Source organism: Tupaia chinensis, unplaced genomic scaffold (assembly GCF_000334495.1).
Source record: "Tupaia chinensis unplaced genomic scaffold, TupChi_1.0 Scaffold000078_1, whole genome shotgun sequence".
Lineage (NCBI taxonomy): Eukaryota > Metazoa > Chordata > Mammalia > Scandentia > Tupaiidae > Tupaia > Tupaia belangeri.
Genome location: NW_006159539.1, coordinates 9,584,859 through 9,603,184, shown reverse-complemented (window position 1 = coordinate 9,603,184; position 18,326 = coordinate 9,584,859). Strand labels below are relative to the sequence as shown.

General features: G+C 42.1%; 1 protein-coding gene across 3 annotated transcripts in view; it reads right to left on the bottom strand.

The window, feature by feature from the left end:
- The window catches only part of MCTP2 (multiple C2 and transmembrane domain containing 2), a 279,496-nt gene that overhangs the window by 23,463 nt on the left and 237,707 nt on the right, over positions 1–18,326 (bottom strand). For all 3 annotated transcript variants that reach the window (XM_006142677.3, XM_027769141.1, XM_006142675.3), the window contains one exon: positions 17,193–17,234. In XM_006142677.3, the coding sequence (XP_006142739.1) occupies positions 17,193–17,234 (42 nt within the window). The remainder of the gene's footprint in view (positions 1–17,192; positions 17,235–18,326) is intronic.

The window sequence follows — 18,326 nt, the reverse complement described above, 5'->3', positions numbered from 1 at the left end:
CCGTGGTCGTCTACATGGGAGTCCAGCGACATAGCCATTACGCTACCTGCTGGTCCCTTCCTCCTCTAGTTTTTAATATGAATGGGATTCAGCTCTCTAAGGTTATCCTTACTTGCTTGTAGAAAACCGTACATGTGTTTTATCACACTAGGTAGTCAATGCTCATAAAAGTAACTTAGATGGGCCAGGTGATAGTTAGTGGTTAAGGTGCTGGACTCCCACATGGTGGACCACAGTTCAAGTCCTAGACCTGGTAACTTGAAACTCACACCAGGCACATGTATGTGAATGTTCAAGGTCCCAAGAGGAAAATGGAGAAGAAGGAATTACAACATGGCCATCTCCTCTAGGGGAGGTGATTTCTCACTTTCAGTCTCTCGTGTGTGCACACATCCTATAGCAAAAATCTCTCAGGAAAAAAATTAAAAAAGGAACTTAAAGGAACTTAGACATTATTCAAATGTTAGAGAAAATAAGATTTCCTAAAAGGTGATATTTTACACTTTTCCTTTTTATTATTATTATCGCCAGAAGGTATGTACACTCAGTAGAGATGATAGAAAAAGCACACTCCAATAAGGCATGATAATGACACAATTCTTTTGCCTCCATTTTACCATTCCCTCAGGATTTAGGGCATACTCATATGCCTGCCATGTATTTCAAGTCATTGGGGTTGAGATCTGAACCAGGGTCAGCCATGTGGAATCCAGCTCCCTGCGTATAGGGCTTAACTGCTGTGTAATGGGACCGGCTCTGGTTCTTATATTCTGAAGCTACGTTCCAAGCTTCCTTATGAACTTTGCAGTAATTGGGATTCAGCCACCTCCTGCCTCCCAGGTCATTATAGCCACCATGCCTATTAAACCCAAAACCTCACAACTTTAACAACACTTAAAAAAATAAAAATGGAATTTCACATGGGTTAGCACATACTAAATTATCCAGCAAACACTTTCCAACTTAAGAGGACATTCCTAGACCATCTATACTACAGGAAAAAAAAAAAAAATCCCTACTCTCTTATAGTCTAAGCTCCATCAAACAGGAACCATGGAAAGAATGAAGAAGCATCCTATACCCTGTAGGGACTGCTGAGTAAAGTATGTATATGCAGAAACATCAAAACGCATGTTCTTTTTTCCTTTTTTTGAGATATATTTTGTCTATAAGGTACATGTACTCATCAGAGAAACAGAGACAGAAAGCAAAAAATAGCCCCCTGGGGGGAATGGCCATGCCACAATCCCTTCTCCTCCATTCTCCTCACAATTTGGACACATACACTCAGCATGAGTTTTAAGCTTCTGGGTCCAGGACTCAAACCACAGTCGACTACGTAGGAGTCCAGCAACGTAACCATTAGACTATCTGCTGGTCTAGCATGTTTACTTACATTTGCCCTTGTTTATGACGCTGCTCAATGGAATCAGCCCAGAGAGCAGCAGAGCGCTAGATGCTGGGAGGGTTTGCATAACCTGTTACCATGTGATCTGCACTCCTTTATCCAACTGTTCTGCACAAAAGCAAAACTTGGGCTTTTCCTCTGCAACATCCAATTTGTAAGATTTACCGATTACTCCAATTTTAATCCTCTCTCTCCCTCATTCACTTACTAACTCTAATTCTTCAAGTGGTTTGCAATAAAAATCAGATATGCTACCAGTGTGACCAATTATAATTCATGCTTGGCAACCCACCGACTTCTACCAGTAAGCACAATGGTGAAAACCCATCTCTGTGTGCCACATAAGTATTCCTGTTTATAAAGGAACATTTGATAGTACCCGGGAATTTGACCCAAAGGGCAACAGTGGCTTCCTCTTTTCAGCAGCATCTAGTTTAGGTCAAAACAATTTCTTGGAAAATGACTCAAATTTCCATGTGGCTTAATTTCATAAAACTTCCTATTTCAGTTGTCTTGTTTTTTTTTTTTCTTTTACCTGTGAAATACCCAAATATTGAGGTTCCAATTATAAAGAAAGCAAGAGTTAATAGACCAAAATGATCATGATTCTTACAAGTCCTCTTACTTCTTAATGAGGTTGATGCTTTAATATTCAAAGACTACGTTAAACAGTCCCATTGCATCTAGGGGAACATCAGTGGCCTCTGTAATTTATCCCAGCTTGTTCTAATGGGGATAGGAAATAAAATACTTGGTTTAAAAATGGAGAAAATTAGTTACTAGAAACTTTCTGGCACAACAGAAACATAGGATCAACCTAAATATGTCTTCCCTAAAATGCACTGGTACAGGAAGGGACCAATTCTTTCCAGTATATATATATAAAATTTTTTTTTTGGAGAGATTTTCGCTATAGGGCACGTGCGCTTGCCAGACAGAGAGAGATATAGAGACAGAAAGCGAGAAATCACCCCCCCCCCAGGGGGGATGGTCACACCGCAATCCCTTCTCCTCCATTCTCCTCTCGGGATCTTGGGCACACGCACATGCGCCTGGCGTGAGTTTTAATCCACCGGGTCCAGGACGTGAACCGCAGTCGACCACATGGAAGTCCAGTGACACAGCCATTACACTAACTGCTGGTTCCCTTTCCAGTATATTCTTCTGAACAGGGAACCAAAAACACTTTTTCATATGTCTCTACCCCCTCTTTAGATTCTCTCCACAAGGCCTTCACTCTTCAGCTATGAGGGTTTATCAAAGGGTAGTAGCTTTTTATACTACCAGAAAACGTTATTTTCAAAGCTTGGCTGTTTCATGAATACATTCCATATTCTACTACCCATGCTTGAACTGGTAGAACAAAACATGAGACCACATGGCTTTATCTCATCCTACTGTCAGTACCCAAAGCTGCAGTGGGGACAGCTTGGGTGCTGCCAAAGAGCTCATTTGATGGGAACATGAACGGATGCAGGAAGAATACAGTCGCAAGTTGATAATAGTGCCACAGGATTTTTTAGGTCTCATAAATTCATCAATGAGGCTAAAAGGCCCAACTCAAGCTCTAGAAGCAGCTAGAAGCCTCTTCCTAAGGAAGCCAGTCCACTGCCTGTGTTCTCTCGGAGGGTGTTTCATCTCTGTCCTTTTCATTACTCTAGAGGCATTCTCTAGATAGCAAAGTTTCTCTTTGAAAATAAGATACTCTATTTTAGGGGACATGGCGGATGGCAGGTGACACAGTAGCTAAGATGCTGCACTCCAATATGGACAACAGCAGTTTAAGTCCTAGACCTAGTGGCTTGAAAATCACACTAGGCAAGAGAGTGTGCATTATCAAAATTCCGGGAGGAGAATGGAGGAGAAGGGATTGTAGCATGGCCATCCTCCATGGGAGATGATTTCTCACTTTCTTGCTCACTGTCTCTCTCCTCTCTGGTGAGCACACATGCCCTATGGCAGACAAACAAAAAAGAGAAAGAGAGAGATAAAAAGAAGGGAAGGGAAGGGAAAGAAAAGAAAGCTAAATAGATAGAGATTTTACAGGTCATTTCTCTCTTTTTTTTTTAATTTAATTCATTTATTTTATTTTGAATTTGACCAGAGAGAGACAAAGAGAGAGAAGGAAAGTGAGAAAGCAAGCTGTCAGGTCCAGGACTCAAACCATGGTCAGCCATGTGGGATTCCAGTCGCCTTAACCACCATGCCCTGCTGGCCCCAGCAAAGTCATTTCTCTTTAATTATATCCATTGATGATATACCAATGGGCATATTAATATTATAAGCATACTTATTATTGATAGTTCCACTTCCAGGAAACTGAGGTCAAGAGAAACTAAGAAACATTTCTACGCAAAGCAGGACACATGTGCAGAACTGGGCTCAACACAGTTTCTGTCATCTGCTCGCTTTGCCATCATGGCCCATTTCCTTACCTCTTTCGGTCCTAAATTTTGTTATCTGGAAAATAGAGATCATGACCCTCACCCCGACTGGAGTCTTGGAAGAATCCAGTATTATCACATATGCAGAAGCATCCCCCAACCCCCATATACTTCAAGTGCTTCATCAACTTAAATCCCTTCCCTTCTAGAAAGAGAAAGACAAAAGAAGGACCAACCTTTTGTCTAGTTGAAAGAATCCTGGGGTGCATTTAAGCTTCAAAAGCAATGACCTTGCAGGACATGTCTACTCATGTTGCCCAGAGCTGTGTAAAAGATCATCTGGCCTTTCCATCTACATCATGCTGGCTTTATTTACACGTTTCAGATTGAACCAGAGAAAGTGGCGATCACACAGTTTAGCAAACACAACATTACATCTGCTGCTGCTACCGAATTCTAGGCGGGGTAACGGTGATTCATCTAGAAAGACCAAACTGCAGCCCTACATGCTTATCATCTCCCTTAACGCAGGTTGCTCAAAACCGACAGAGGGAAACGTGGATTCAAAACAGCGATGGCCACTGGTGTGATTAAACAAACGAACAAGACCATGATGGCTACGAACATGGCATTAGATTCTATATTGGGGAAATATATGGGATGTCACTTCTCATTACAAATCCAGAACTATACAGAGGCGCAAGTACGATTCACGGATGTAGGGTCTAATTTATGAGTCAGCACACACTGCCTAATGGAAAGGAAAGCTTAGACTTTTCCAATTCGGAATTCAGGTTTCGTAAGGGTCTCTCTTTTTTTTTTTTTTAAATACACTATTTAAAAACTGGCACATTGCTAAGGAAAATAATCAAAGTCAAACTGTGTAACCTAAAAACATATATCACATAAAGATGAATACCAGATAACCATTTTTGGTGGCATGCATTTTTCTTTATGAAACTGCAGAAGGCTTGAGTATTTTGGCTAAGGTTTCTAAGCACTTGAATCATGAGTAAGTACCATGCCTGTTCTGTAACACTGTTATTCTTTCTTTAAAAACAGAACAAAAACCGAAAAGATCAAAGGGCCATTTATTCCTCAAGGCCTTCTTGTCTTCCCCACGCTCCAGTGGGTATAGCACTTGTAGGTACAATAAACTAGCTTCGAGCCTCTGGGAGAGAATTAACACCATCAAAATGAATTTACAACTGAGAATTAATTATATAATCAGTATGTTACTTTAAATCTTTCTCGCATGTTCTGATTTGGAAAAACTCTCATTTCTCTATTAATTACCTGAGCAAAACCCGAGAAAGATTCCGGAAAATTGACCATGTCAGGAAAAATCTTTCTGACACGCTTAAAAAATCGAATAATATTTGTCAGAAGCTATACAGGGGTCCCCAAAGGGATCGCTGCAAAATTGTTATTATCTCAAGATCCTCCCAGTAATTTCAGTTATCTCGACTACAGATGCGAAAATAGAACTTGAGACTTTAAACAGGAATATGTTTGGTCTGTTTCCTCCACTGAATATTAAAAGCCTACAATTTGAAAACTTGAAGAATGATAAACATTAGAAATAGATCGAGTGGCATTTAGCATGGAAAAAAAAAAAAGCTCTCAGCATCTGTCATAACAAAGAACAAGAAGTAATGTTTCTGATACATGAGATTAAAAATTTTTCTTTGGGAATCCTGACTGGGAACCGTCTTTAGATTTCTTCCCATGAAGCATTATGTGGGCACGTGAACATGTGAGCACGTGCAACTCCACAGTGCACGCTATTAAAATGGGTGAGGGGGCAGGCATCTGTCTTCTTTTTGGAGATTTTTTTTCTTTTCTCAAGGAGTTCTTTTGCCTCAGAAATAGAATATGAAACAGAGTGATTGGAGTTTGGATCAGTATCATTTCTAACAGACTTTATATAGCTCTATCTGTTCATCTAAACACCAACATTTTTTTTTTTCCGATTTGCAACATCAATCTCATCTGGTATGAAATGAATGAAAAAAGTACAAAAGGGGACCAGAAGATGGCATAATAGTTACTTCGCTGGACTCCCACATATTTGATTACGGTTGTAGTCCCAGACACAGCAGCTTAAAACTCATGCAAGGCACGGGACCAGCAGGTGGCGTAATGGCTATGTCGCTGGACTCTCATGTAGTCAACACAGTTCAAGTCCCGGACCCCGTAGCTTAAACTCATGTCAGGCGCGTGTGCGTGCGTGCCCAAGATCTCGAGAGGAGAATGGAGGAGAAGGGACTGTGGCCTGGCCATTCCCCCTGGGGGTGATTTCTCACTTTCTCTCTCTCTGTCTCTGTCCTTCTGGTGAGCACACGTGCCCCATAGCAAAAATCTCAAAAAACAAGCGATAAAAAACAACTCACACCAGGCGCGTGTGCATGCATGCCCAAAATTCCGAGAGGAAAAATGGAGAACGGACTGTGGTATGGCCACCCCCCGAGGGTGATTTCTTGCTTTTTGTCTGTCTATCTGTCTCTCTTGTCTGTCAAGCACATGTACCCTATAGTAAAAATCTATCAAAAAGAAAAAGAAAGCAACCTCATCTTCAAAAGGAGATATTCATATAACAATTTGTAAATTGGCAACCATTTAGAAACAAATTATTTGGAACTCAGACCCTGGGTAGACTGATTTCATTAGAATTTTCTCGGAGCCAGTTGACAAAATGCCACTCTTCCACAAGGTAAACAGGGCAATGGTTTAGTCTGTTATTACTGCAGATAGATAGGAGGGTAATTAAAAAAAAAAAACACAAGAAAATGAATTAAAATATGAGTATATTTCAGTGCCAATGATTTTGAAAAAGATTCACACAAACAATACTTCCTTTTTGCAATCCTTATTCCTTCTCCATTGCCCAACATAGCATAGAACCCCTGAGGAAAGTGGGGCACACACCACTGTGGTTTCCTTTTTTGGGGAAAGGTTTTGGCTATAGGGCACGTGCGCTCGCCAGAAAGACAGAGAGAGACAGACAGAAAGCGAGAAACCACCCCCCAGGGGGGACGGCCATGCCACACTCCCTTTTCCTCCATTCTCCTCTCGGGATCTTGGACATGCTTGTGCACATGCCCTGCATGAGTTTAAGTCACCGGGTCCAGGACTCGAACCACAGTCGACTACATGGGAGTCCAGCAACATAGCCATTACGCCAACTGCTGATACAGCACTGTGGCTTCTTACAACCAACACTTCATTTACGATTGCGGTCTCTGTACTCATAGAGATTCCAGATCAGAAAAGACACTCACTCTTTTGTCAATAATGTTAAAGGAAAATGGACCAATCCATCAATGACATGTTTACTTCTTAACAATATGGCATGGTAGAAATGGTCCAGCCAATGGCGAGGTGGCTAAGGCAGCTGGATCCCACCTGGTCGGTTATGCAGTTTGAGTCCTACACCCAGGGGTCTAAAAAAAATGCCAGGTGTGCGTGCGTGTGTGTATGGCAAAGAGAGGACAAAGGATTGTGAGTGTGGCCATCCCCCCCCCCGGGGGGTGGTGCTTTCTCTCTCACCATCTCTTATTCTCTCTGTCTCTGGCAAGCACACGGGCCCTCTAGCAAATTAAAATAGAATGGAGAAAAGAGAAAAAAACAAGGTCTAAGAAGAGCTGGGTTTGAGTCTTGCTAATAACCTGGATGAGAAATCTCAGAACCGTTACTTAATTTCTCCTAATTTGAGTTTGTTCATTTGAAGAATGTGTATGTGTGTGTGCAGGGGCGAGGGGGAGGAGACCAAATTTAGTGATAGGATAAAAAGTAGCCTGCAAATTGTGATTGTTCTAAAAGCCATATTAATGGGGCCGACAGGTGGCATGGTGACTAAGGGTGCTGGACTCCCACATGGCCGACCACGGTTCGAGTCCTGGACCTGGTGGCTTGCTTTCTCACTTTCTCTCTCTCTCTCTCTCTCATTCTGTATCTCTCTGGTCAAACTAAAATAAATAAATAAAATAAAATAAAATAATTATTTAAAAAATACTCTTCTTAAAAGAAAATAAAAACCATATTATTTATACATCTGATTATTGAAATAAGTTACATTCCACATGATCTTGTTTTCAATTATTACTGTTTTTGAATTTCTTATTTCAAAGGATTACTTTTCCTTAGGGGAAAAAGTAGCGTCCCATCTTTCTATCAATTATTAGGTCGTCAGGAAAGTCATGATGGGTTTTCCTATGCAAAAATGTGTCACAACTTTCCCGACAAGCCAGAATTTTCTAAACTATCAATTACCTTTTATACTGATTACATAATTGGGACTTAGGTTGAACCACACAAGCTGTTAGGGTTTCATTAGGAAAGACCCAGAGGAACAACTATTATACCCTCAGAAAAAACACGAATCATTTAGAAACTGCTCAATGTATTCTGCCTTATCATGATGTCATAATTCTAGGCAGTGCAAAATTATTTATTTATTTTTTGGAGAGGTTTTCACTATAGGGCACGTACGCTCACCAGATAGACAGAGAGAGACAGACAGACAGAAAGCGAGAAATCACCCCCCAGGGGGGACGGGCACGCCGCAGTCCCTTCTCCTCCATTCTCCTCTCGTGACCGTGGGCATGCACACGCACGTGCCCAGCATGAGTTTAAGCCACTGGGTCTGGGACTTGAACTGCAGTCAGCTACATGGGACTCCAGCGACATGGCCATTATGCTAACTGCTGGTCCCTGCAAAATTATTATTTTAAGAGAGAAAGTTTTGCTATAGGGCACGTGTGTTCACCAGAGAGACACAGAAGCAGAAAGTGAGAAGTCACCCCCCCCAGGGGGTATGACCACGTCCCAATCCCTTCTCTTCCATTCTCCTCTTAGGATTTTGGGCACGCACACACAAGCACCTGGCATGAGTTTTAAGCCTCTGCGTCCAGGACTCAGACTCCAATCAGCTACATGAGAATCCAGTAATGTGACCATTATGCCATCTGCTGAGTCCCCAAATCAATTTTTTTTCTTTTTAATGACAGTGCATATATACAAACGAGCAAGAGAGAGAGAGAGAGATGCACCCTACACAGGGTCTTGTCACATTACAATCCTACTGTCCCAGCCCCAAAGCACCTCAGGATCCTGGGTGCCCATGTTCTCTGGCATGTTTTCAGGCTGATTCAGGAACTTGAACCCATGGCCTTCCTGTGGCTTCCAGGATTGTCAGGCACTTGCCTTACTGCTGTGCCACAGTAGCTGGGCTAGAAGTTAAACACCATGGTATAGCAAAAGTTACTAAAATAGCAGAGCTTCTAACTCTGCTCTATGAGACAGTACACATTAGCTAGAAGAAGACTAGATAATTCACTGATTTATAGTTTGATGTCATATTTCACAGTATTTGGAAATAACATACCAAGTATAATCCTTACAGTCAAAATGACAAAGATCTATAAGGAATAGCAATATAATTGATAATATGCTCCAAAAAATGCTTCAAAAAACCCAGTAACAGAGAGAGAGAGAGAGAGAGAGTGAGTGTGAGTGAGAAGGGAAGTGAGAGATCACACCCCCACACACACACACTCTGCCCAGAGGGGATGGCCACATCACAATGCATTCTCCTCCATTCTTCTCCTGGGGTCTTGGGTATACATGCATATGAGCTCAATGTGGTATTTTTTAAAAAGAATTATTTTATTTAACTTTTATTTATTTAGCTGGCGGGGGGAGAGAGAGAGAAAGCATGCTGCCAGGTCCGGAACTCGAACCGCAGTCGGCTATGTGGGAGTCAGCACCCTTAACTACCACACCATCTGCCAGCCCCCCAGCATGATTTTTAAGCTGCTAGGTAGAGGACTTGAACCACGGCCATGTGAGAGCATAACACCTTAACCACCATGCCACCTGCTAGCCCCTCTGTATTATTTCTAAAGGTAATGAAGACAACACATTTTTCGGAATGGAGGGCTTTTTGTTGTTGTTGTTTGTTTCTAAGTTTGCTATAGGGCATTTGTACTTGCCAAATGCCACCAGTAAGTTTTTCAAGTTGGGGTGAGAAATCACCCTCCCAGAGGGATGGCCATGCTGCCACATTCCCTTCTTCTCTTGGAACTTTGGGCACACACGCACGTACACCCTGTGTAATTTTCAAGCCATTCTGTCTGGGACTTGAACCGCAGGTCAGTCATATGGGACCCAGCTTCCATGCCATCTGATGGCCTGGAAATGTGACTTTTAACACTGAAATGTAATCAATTTTTTCTATTAAAGAACTGCAGGAAATCTAGAAGTTTACCCCTGCTCATTTAAAACATGCATAAATTGATAATTAAGAGTTGGCTGGAATTCACTTTACTATTTTTTTACTTTTACTTTTTATTTATTTATTTTTTTTTGCGAGTTTTTTTGGCTATAGAGTGCATGCGATCGCCAGACAGACAGAGAGAGAGAGAGAGAGAGAAAGTGAGAAATCACCCCCTAGAGGAGATGGCCACGCCGCAATCCCTTCTCCTCCATTCTCCTCTCGGGATCTTGGGCACGCACGCACATGCGCCCAGTGTGAGTTTTAAGCCACCGGGTCAGGGACGCAAACTGCGGCTGACTAGATGGGAGTCCAGTGACATAGACATTACGCTGACTGCTGGTCCCTAAATATTAATTATCTTAAAGAATTATTTTTATTGAACTTCATTTTTTTATTTTAATTTGACCAGAGAGGGACAGAAAGAGAAAGTAAGCTGCCAGGTCCAGGACTTGAATCACTTTCGGCCATGAGAGCATCCAGCGCCCTTAACCACCATGCCACCTGCCAGCCCCCTTACTATTACAGTCTTAAAAGATCGCAGAGTCAGCAGGTGGCATGGTGGTTGAGACACTGGACTTCCATATGCCCAGCCACAGTTCAGGTTCTGGACCTGGTGGTTTGTTTGCTTGCTCGCTCATGCGCTCTCTCGCTTGTGCTCGCTCTCGCTCACTCTCTCTCTCTTTCTCTTTCTTGTGCATGTGCCCTATGGCAGATTAAAAAATAATAAGGGTCATCAGGAAAGTCATGACATGCTTTTCTATGCAACAGTGCATCATGACATTACTAAACCCCCAATAAATAAAATTAAATAATTCTTAAAAACAGAAAAAAGTAAGACTGCATGGTAGAAAAGTTAGCAGTTAAAATGCTTCAGAACCATATTACATTAAAAGGACATAATCAAAATGAGTATTTATTTCCCTGAAAAATGATCCACAAGCAGTTATCCAACATGCTCTGTATACAGGCTGCATATATACCAAAGTGTGTTTGTGCATGTAACGATGATCAACCAAAGCTTTCTTAAACCGCCACACCTTATCAATTTAAAGCATCACTCTTTATGCAATAGTTAAAACCAGCAAACAAAACACTTACTGAGCTGTCCCCATTGCCTCAGGGTTAAAAGAACCAGAGCCCAGACTTTGTAGCTTAAAAAGCTAAAAAGCACGCCAGCACTTGTGTGCATGCCTCAAATCCTGAATGGAGAAGGAATTGCAGCATGGCCACACCCCATTGAGGGGTTGCTTTCCCACCTTCCCTCCCACTTTCTGTGTTTCTCTAGCTAGTGAGTACATGCCCCCTCTGGTGAATTTAAAACAAACAAACAAAAAATCACTAATCAAATCAATTGACTATGTTTTGGGCATGCTTAAGGCACAAAGAAACAATTAAGCAAAATTACAATTACTCTATTAGACTATAAGGCCTCCTCTATGAACAACTGTCCTCCCTCGTTAGGGTCCCATAGATCATTGTCTTTCTCTCGGTGACAAGCAAACACAGGGAATGAGACCTGAGGACATAACCATCTCATCCAAAAGGACTCTGCAGGTTAATTTATAGAGAGAGCATTTTTTTTTGTTTGTTTGTTTGCTATAGAGCATATGCAGTCACTGGAGCGAGGGAGGGAGGAAGGGAAGTGATGGGGAGGGAAGTGGTAGAGAGAGAGGTGGTGAGGGGAGGGATGTGGTAACGGGAGGGAGGTGCTGTGGGGAGGGGGGAGAGAGAGAGAGAAAGTGAGAAAGCACCTTTCAGAGGGGTGGCCATGTCAATCCCTTCTTCATTTTCCTCTTGGGATTTTGAGCTTGCACGCACATGCACCTGGCATGATTTTTTTGAGCCACTGAGTATGGGACTTGAACCACATAGTTGGCTATGTGGGATCCAATGCCTTAACCATCATACCATTGGCTGGCCCAGAGAATTCCTTAAAACACCTGCCAAGGCACCAGCAGTTGGCGTAATGGCTACGTCGCTGGACTCCCATGTAGTCGACCGCAGTTTGAGTCCCGGACCTGGTGGCTTAAACTTACGCCGGGCACATGCGTGTCCATGTCCAAGTTCCCTAGAGGAGAATGAAGGAGAAGGGATTGCGGCGTGGCCATTCCCCCACACCCGTGGGGAGTGATTTCTTGCTTTCTGTCTCTCTGTCTCTGTCTTTCTGGTGAGCACATGCACCCTATAGCAAAAACCTCTCAAAAACAAAACAAAAACAAACACAAAAAACAAAACACCTGTCATGTGCTTGTCCTCTATGAGGTCTCTACCTATGTACTGTTTAGTGGACCAGTCCTTGGGGAAGTAGAATATCATTTTCAATGTTAACATTGATGGTTTCCATGTGTTTAAAATTTGATGATGACACCCTAATTTGTGAACATAGGACACAGATACAATATGTATTCATATCCTTCCATTATACAATGTTAATCCAAAATACATTTGATATTTCTTGGTCTCATAAAGGAAAATATCCATATTTGTTTTTCATCCATAACTGGTAAAAGGGTGATTTTCTTTCTTTTCATGAATATTGCCAGGCAATGGTGACCTCATCGATCAGCCTAAAAGTAAAGACCATTCCACGGAAAGCAGGTGGCACGGTGGGTAAGGCGGTTGGATTCCCACGTGGCTGACCGTGGTCTGAGTCCTGGACCTGGCAGCTTCCTTTCTCACTTTCCTTCTCTACCTCTGGCTCTCTCTGGTCAACTTCAATAAACTAAAATAGATAATGACAATGAATAAAATTAAGTAATTTAAAAAAAAAAATAAAGATCATTGCATTCCTGTTCCGAACAACTTACTTATAAACAAACCGACCCATGATAGAGACATGAAAGGGCAGTTACTGATAGCAGGTTGTTTTTTTTTTTCTTTCATCACAGGCCCTGACTGAGTCCTTCTTCCTGATGTTAATAGTGAATGCTGAAATATTCTATGTAAGTGACTATTGGTCTGGAACAAAAGAAAGTGTAATGCACGTATTTATACCTTCGGCCATGAAAACAAGATATTACTGTCTTCCGTGACCTTTCCTAAGTATGGGATACAGCGTTTTATACAATAGTTTCTTGGTTCACGCTTCAATTACTGACCTTTACTGTGTAGAAAATTAATGCAATTTTCATTGTAATCCATCCGGACAAATAAGGGCCACACGGAAGGATCCCACAAATGGAATCTCATACAAATAGCAAATGTCAACGGATGGCTCTGGGCTGAACTCGGCCATTATCTGTTTGTTCTGGGGTCCTTTGCAAATGATACCTCTCACAAGCAATTTCTTAGGGGCCATCAAGTATAAGAAAAAAGGATTCCCTCTCTTCCAAACTTAGCCTATACAGTCTGTTTTCTAAAAGCCTAAAAAAATTAAAAAATTTTAAAAAAAGTTACTTGGAAGTTCCATGTTACAACTCAAAGATTACAAGAGGAAAGGAGGAAAACTTGCGGAGTCTATTCTGGCCTCCCATACAGGTTACGACCATGTGCTTTTTCACCATGAGAAGGAGCACAGGGCTACCGTGATGTCATTTGACAACAACTCCTGTTCCAGACAATGACAGTGTGACAGACCCCAGACTGCGTCCTGGTCTGTGCTTCGGAGACAGGCAGAACATGGGAACGGATCCTCTCCCGAGAACGCTGTGCCAAGGGACCCAGGCATGCTTTCATCTTCCGCGGTTGTCTGTGCTGGTATTCGGTGGAAGTGGAGCAAGCAATTAAGGAGTGTCACTTTCAAGATGGATCGTTTGGGCAGAAGGGAGCTCCTCTCTTCTTCTGGTTGGGAACAAAAGGGCGGTGTGCTTATCATTTGTAAACAGTTCATCTCTCAAGCGGCGTGTTACAGTTCCCAGAACATGGTCTGTCATGTCTAACATGCAACAGAAGCCGGAAGGCGGAGTGGACGAGACCTTTCCTATGGCACACTGGACTGAGTGTTGTCCAGATCTGGGATGAGCACAGCTCAGTGGTGGGGGCTGCCTGACGTGCAAAAGAAATGTAGTGTGATACAGAGGTGGATGTGCACTCGAGGGATGTTAAAGCGAGAATCCCTCTAATTCACAAGTCTCTCAGAGAAGAGACAGTGAAGAGACAGTGATGTGCATGGACCGAAATGTTTTCAGCTTTCCTGCCAACAGAGGGTTGTTTTCAGCAGAAGAGACAATAAAGAGAATTCAAAAACGTACACCTCTGCAGGATTTCATAGAAATATAAACTTGAGGGAGCAAAACCACCATGGTCATGCTGTAGCTATCTTTTTTTAAAAATATTTTATTATTATTTTTTTTTATTTGACCAGAGACAGAGAAAGTGAAAAAGCAAGTTGCAGGTCCAGGATTCAAACCTTGGTCAGCCACGTGGGCAGTTCACCACTTTAACCACCACGCCACTGTCCAGCCCCAATACTATAGCTATTAATAGGCACTGTTGAACTATTAGAATAAAGCATCTCAAGAGTGAACTTGCCCTGGCCAGTATGAAGCAAATGCTAGCACCGACCCCTTCATCATGGGACTGGTTCTCCCAGTTCTTCTGTAGAGAAAGCCACGTTTCCCATGAATGTCACAGCCACGAGGCTCATTCCTATACATGCCACCTTTCCAGTTCTTTTCAGGGTTATCCTTGCCCAGAAAGGCCTGAGCACATCCCAAATATTAGGTCATCAGGAAAGTCGTGGCATATTTTCCTGTCTTTCTATGCAAAAACATGCTATGACTTTCCAGAGGGCCCAAGAGCTCTACTGGCAGGACCCCAGGCAGCTCTTGGGGTACCTCAGGGTAGACCTGACCTGGACAACCACTGCTCTATGCCTGGTTTTGTAGCTTTCCAGTTACTGAACACCCCTTTGTCATTCATTGTCACCTCACTGGACACTTCCCCTTTGTCATGCATTGCCACCTCACTGGACACTGTCCTTTCTTGGATGAGCCACAGATACCAGGTCACAATTATCCCCAAAGAGTGGATAATGTCTCTTCCATGAGTGGCTCCCTTAAACAATCTTGACCAATCAGAAAGAACTCTTCCACCCTTCCAAGCCTTGATATATACAAATTTAGGGTTTTGCCTAGAATGGTATTGTGATACAAAATATACATTTGATCTTTGTCCCTAGTTCTTGGCTAGACTCTTAAAATTCTTGGAATATCTCAAGTGGGAAGAATGCTACGAGCATCATCTATAATGACACCTTCTTTTATCCCCAGTTCATGAAATAGCTCCAGAGCTAGAAAGGCGAAAAGAGAACCTTTGGCTATTCATAACAACCACCTTTCAACCACACTTGCTTGCTCGCTCTCTCTCTCTCTTTCTCCCTCTTTCTCTCTCTCTCTCTCCTTTTTTAGAGAGACAGATTCTTGCTATAGGGCACATACACTCACCAGAGAGAAAAAGAGACTGAATGTGAGAAATCATCTCCCCCTCCCCCAGGGTGGATGGCCATGCCACAGTCCCTTCTCCTCCATTCTCCTCTCAGAATTTTGGGCATGTGCATGCACATAGAGTGAGTTTCAAGTCGCTGGGTGTGGTATTCAAACCGCAGTCAGCCATGTAGGAATCCAGCGATGTAACCATTATTGCACCTGCTGGCCTCCCGAGTTGACTTTTGGAAAACCTCTAAACATAGGGAACTGGTCGTCAGGGGAACTGGTTGTCAGCGGAATGAGCCATTTGATCTTTGGGTTGGAACTTTCATGCCTCTGACACATCACTAACCCCAAGGAAATAATCACTAAAGGGCCAGTGATTCAGTCAAACATGACTAGCTAATGAAGCCACCATCGAAAACAATGAAAACAAAACATGGTGTTAGGAAAGCTCCCTGGTTGGTGAACACATGGAGGAGCTCAGATGGGGCGTTCTTGGAGAGGGCATGAAAGTCCCATACACTTTCCCCTTACCTTGCCCTGTCTACCTCTCCCATTTGGGTGTTGCTGAGTTGTAACCGTCACAAAAACCAAGTTCATGTAAGCAAATGTTTCCCTAAGTTTCATGAGCTATCCTGGCAAATTATCAAACCTAGGAGCATGGGGTTTCGGAATTCCCAATTTATAACCAGTCGGTAAGAAGGAGACTTGAACTTGCACTTGGTGTCTCATATAGGTTAAATATAATTTCAATAATGCTTGTGATTTTCTCTGCTCACACATCTCATCATGCACTGTAGCTCAGCTATGGCTCAATATATTCAATGACTGATCACTCAGAAACCACGACCGTCAACTTACCACAAAGAAAATCACATCTGTGTGACCTTTATTCTGAAAATGGTTGATTCTCTTTTAAAACACAGACTTCATTTTATTATTTTGCTATTAATAGTCATCTTAGCACAACAAATAAGATTTACTTTGTAATCCACTCCATTTGCTTCGAATGGGCAAAACCATCTGGTCCACTCAATTAATTTTAAGTTTCTTTGTGTCACAGAGCCAGTCTTGGAATTAATTTCTATTCTATGGGTATACTTCCTCTTAAGGTTCTTTCTTTGGCCCTCCCGTCTCCAACAAGCCTCCCCTGTGCTACCATCACCAGCCCCCTATGCCCACAGGTTTTAGAGGCCTGGAAATTCATTAAGCTAGTACCATCTCATTTGGCACTTCGCATTTTTCATTTTATTCCAGAAGGTTTGTCTGAAAGTGTAATGACAACAAAAGCAGCAGATTTGAGAGATCCTCCCAAGAGGAGGGAAAGGACAGATGTACACAGACATATAGCAGCAAACGCTGCCAGCAACAGCTGGGGAAGTGACAGGCTGGGAAGTGGGTGACCACCCCGCAGAGTGCAGACGTGGACCTCAAGTTACAGCGATTTCACTTCATTTACTTTTGACTTCCTCGGCTACCTTTTCTCTACCAAGGGGAAAGCTCATCTTGGCCTGTGTCCAACGAAAGGCCTCCTCTAGGTATGTAGTAACATTTCACTGATGCCTTATATTTTACCCCTTTCAAACTAACGCAAAAATTTTATAAAAGGCTGTCTTTTTCCAAAAAAGAAAACAGTATCAGTACCGTAATTGTCCTCCTATAATACTTAAAAGAGACAGAGATTCCACCTTGAGGAGCACTGTGTGTTGACAACATTAATGATCCTTGTTATGCTCTTTCTTGGGGGTACTCACCTTGTCATCTTCATCATCCTCATCATCTACGTCTGTGCTCTCCTGAAAGGAAACGCCCACCATTTGTTAATAAAACAGCAACCCAAATGCAAATCAAATTCATACATGTTTTCAAATTTTTCTACAGAACTTACGCATTTGTGATTTTTTTTTACGTTCTTTAATTTTTTTTTTTATAAAGCAAAAATTACAGAACACGTTATTTTTTTTTTACGTTCTTTCAATTTTTTTTTTATAAAGCAAAAATTACAGAACATTTTTTCCACAGAGAAGTTTATATTCTTCTGTTTGTTCAGTGTTTCTTCTCATCCACCCTCTACCACCCACTCCCCTGCCTTACAGTCTCTGGTATTCACACTTATCCTTTTTACTATCGTATCTTCAGATCTTTCGGTTTTGGCCATAGAGCGCAGACATTCAGTACATACTGAGTGGGGATATACAATGTGTATCTTTCAAAGTCTGGCTCATCTGGCTCAACATTAAGTCCTCTATCTATATTCATCCACTTTAAATCAAACGATAGGGTCTCATTGTTTCTTATGGGCTGAGTAGCAGTCCATAGTATTGGGTTGTCAGAAAAGTTATCTTTTTCCATCTTTGGTGTTTTTCTACACAAAAATGTGCCATGACCTTCCGACAACCCAATATACACGTGCTACAGTTTTTCAACCCAGTCATCAGTTCTTGGACCCTTAGATTGATTCCATGCCTTAGCATTGTAAACAACATGCAATAAACATGGATGTGCAAGTATCTTTCCAACTGAGTGTTTTCCAATCCTTTGGGTAAATACCCAGGAGTAAGATTACTGGGTCATAGGGTAGTTCTATTTGCATGTTTTTAAACATTAGTATTTTTTAAAAATTCAGTACAATCTCATGAAAAATAACACTTTCAAAGTTCTGAGACACTGTGGCAAGAGTATAAACAATATGCATGTTCTATATAAAACTGTTAACTATAAATAAAGCTATTAGGCGAGTGCCCTTTGAAGGCATCCAGCTTTAACGATGTAGTGCTGAACTGTGCTTTCTGTAAACAGGTTCTTCTGACAAATGAACCAACTGCTATGTTAAGGCTGACTCTTATACTCCGTTTCTGTGAGGCTCGCTGTGGTAATGACTGCTCTTT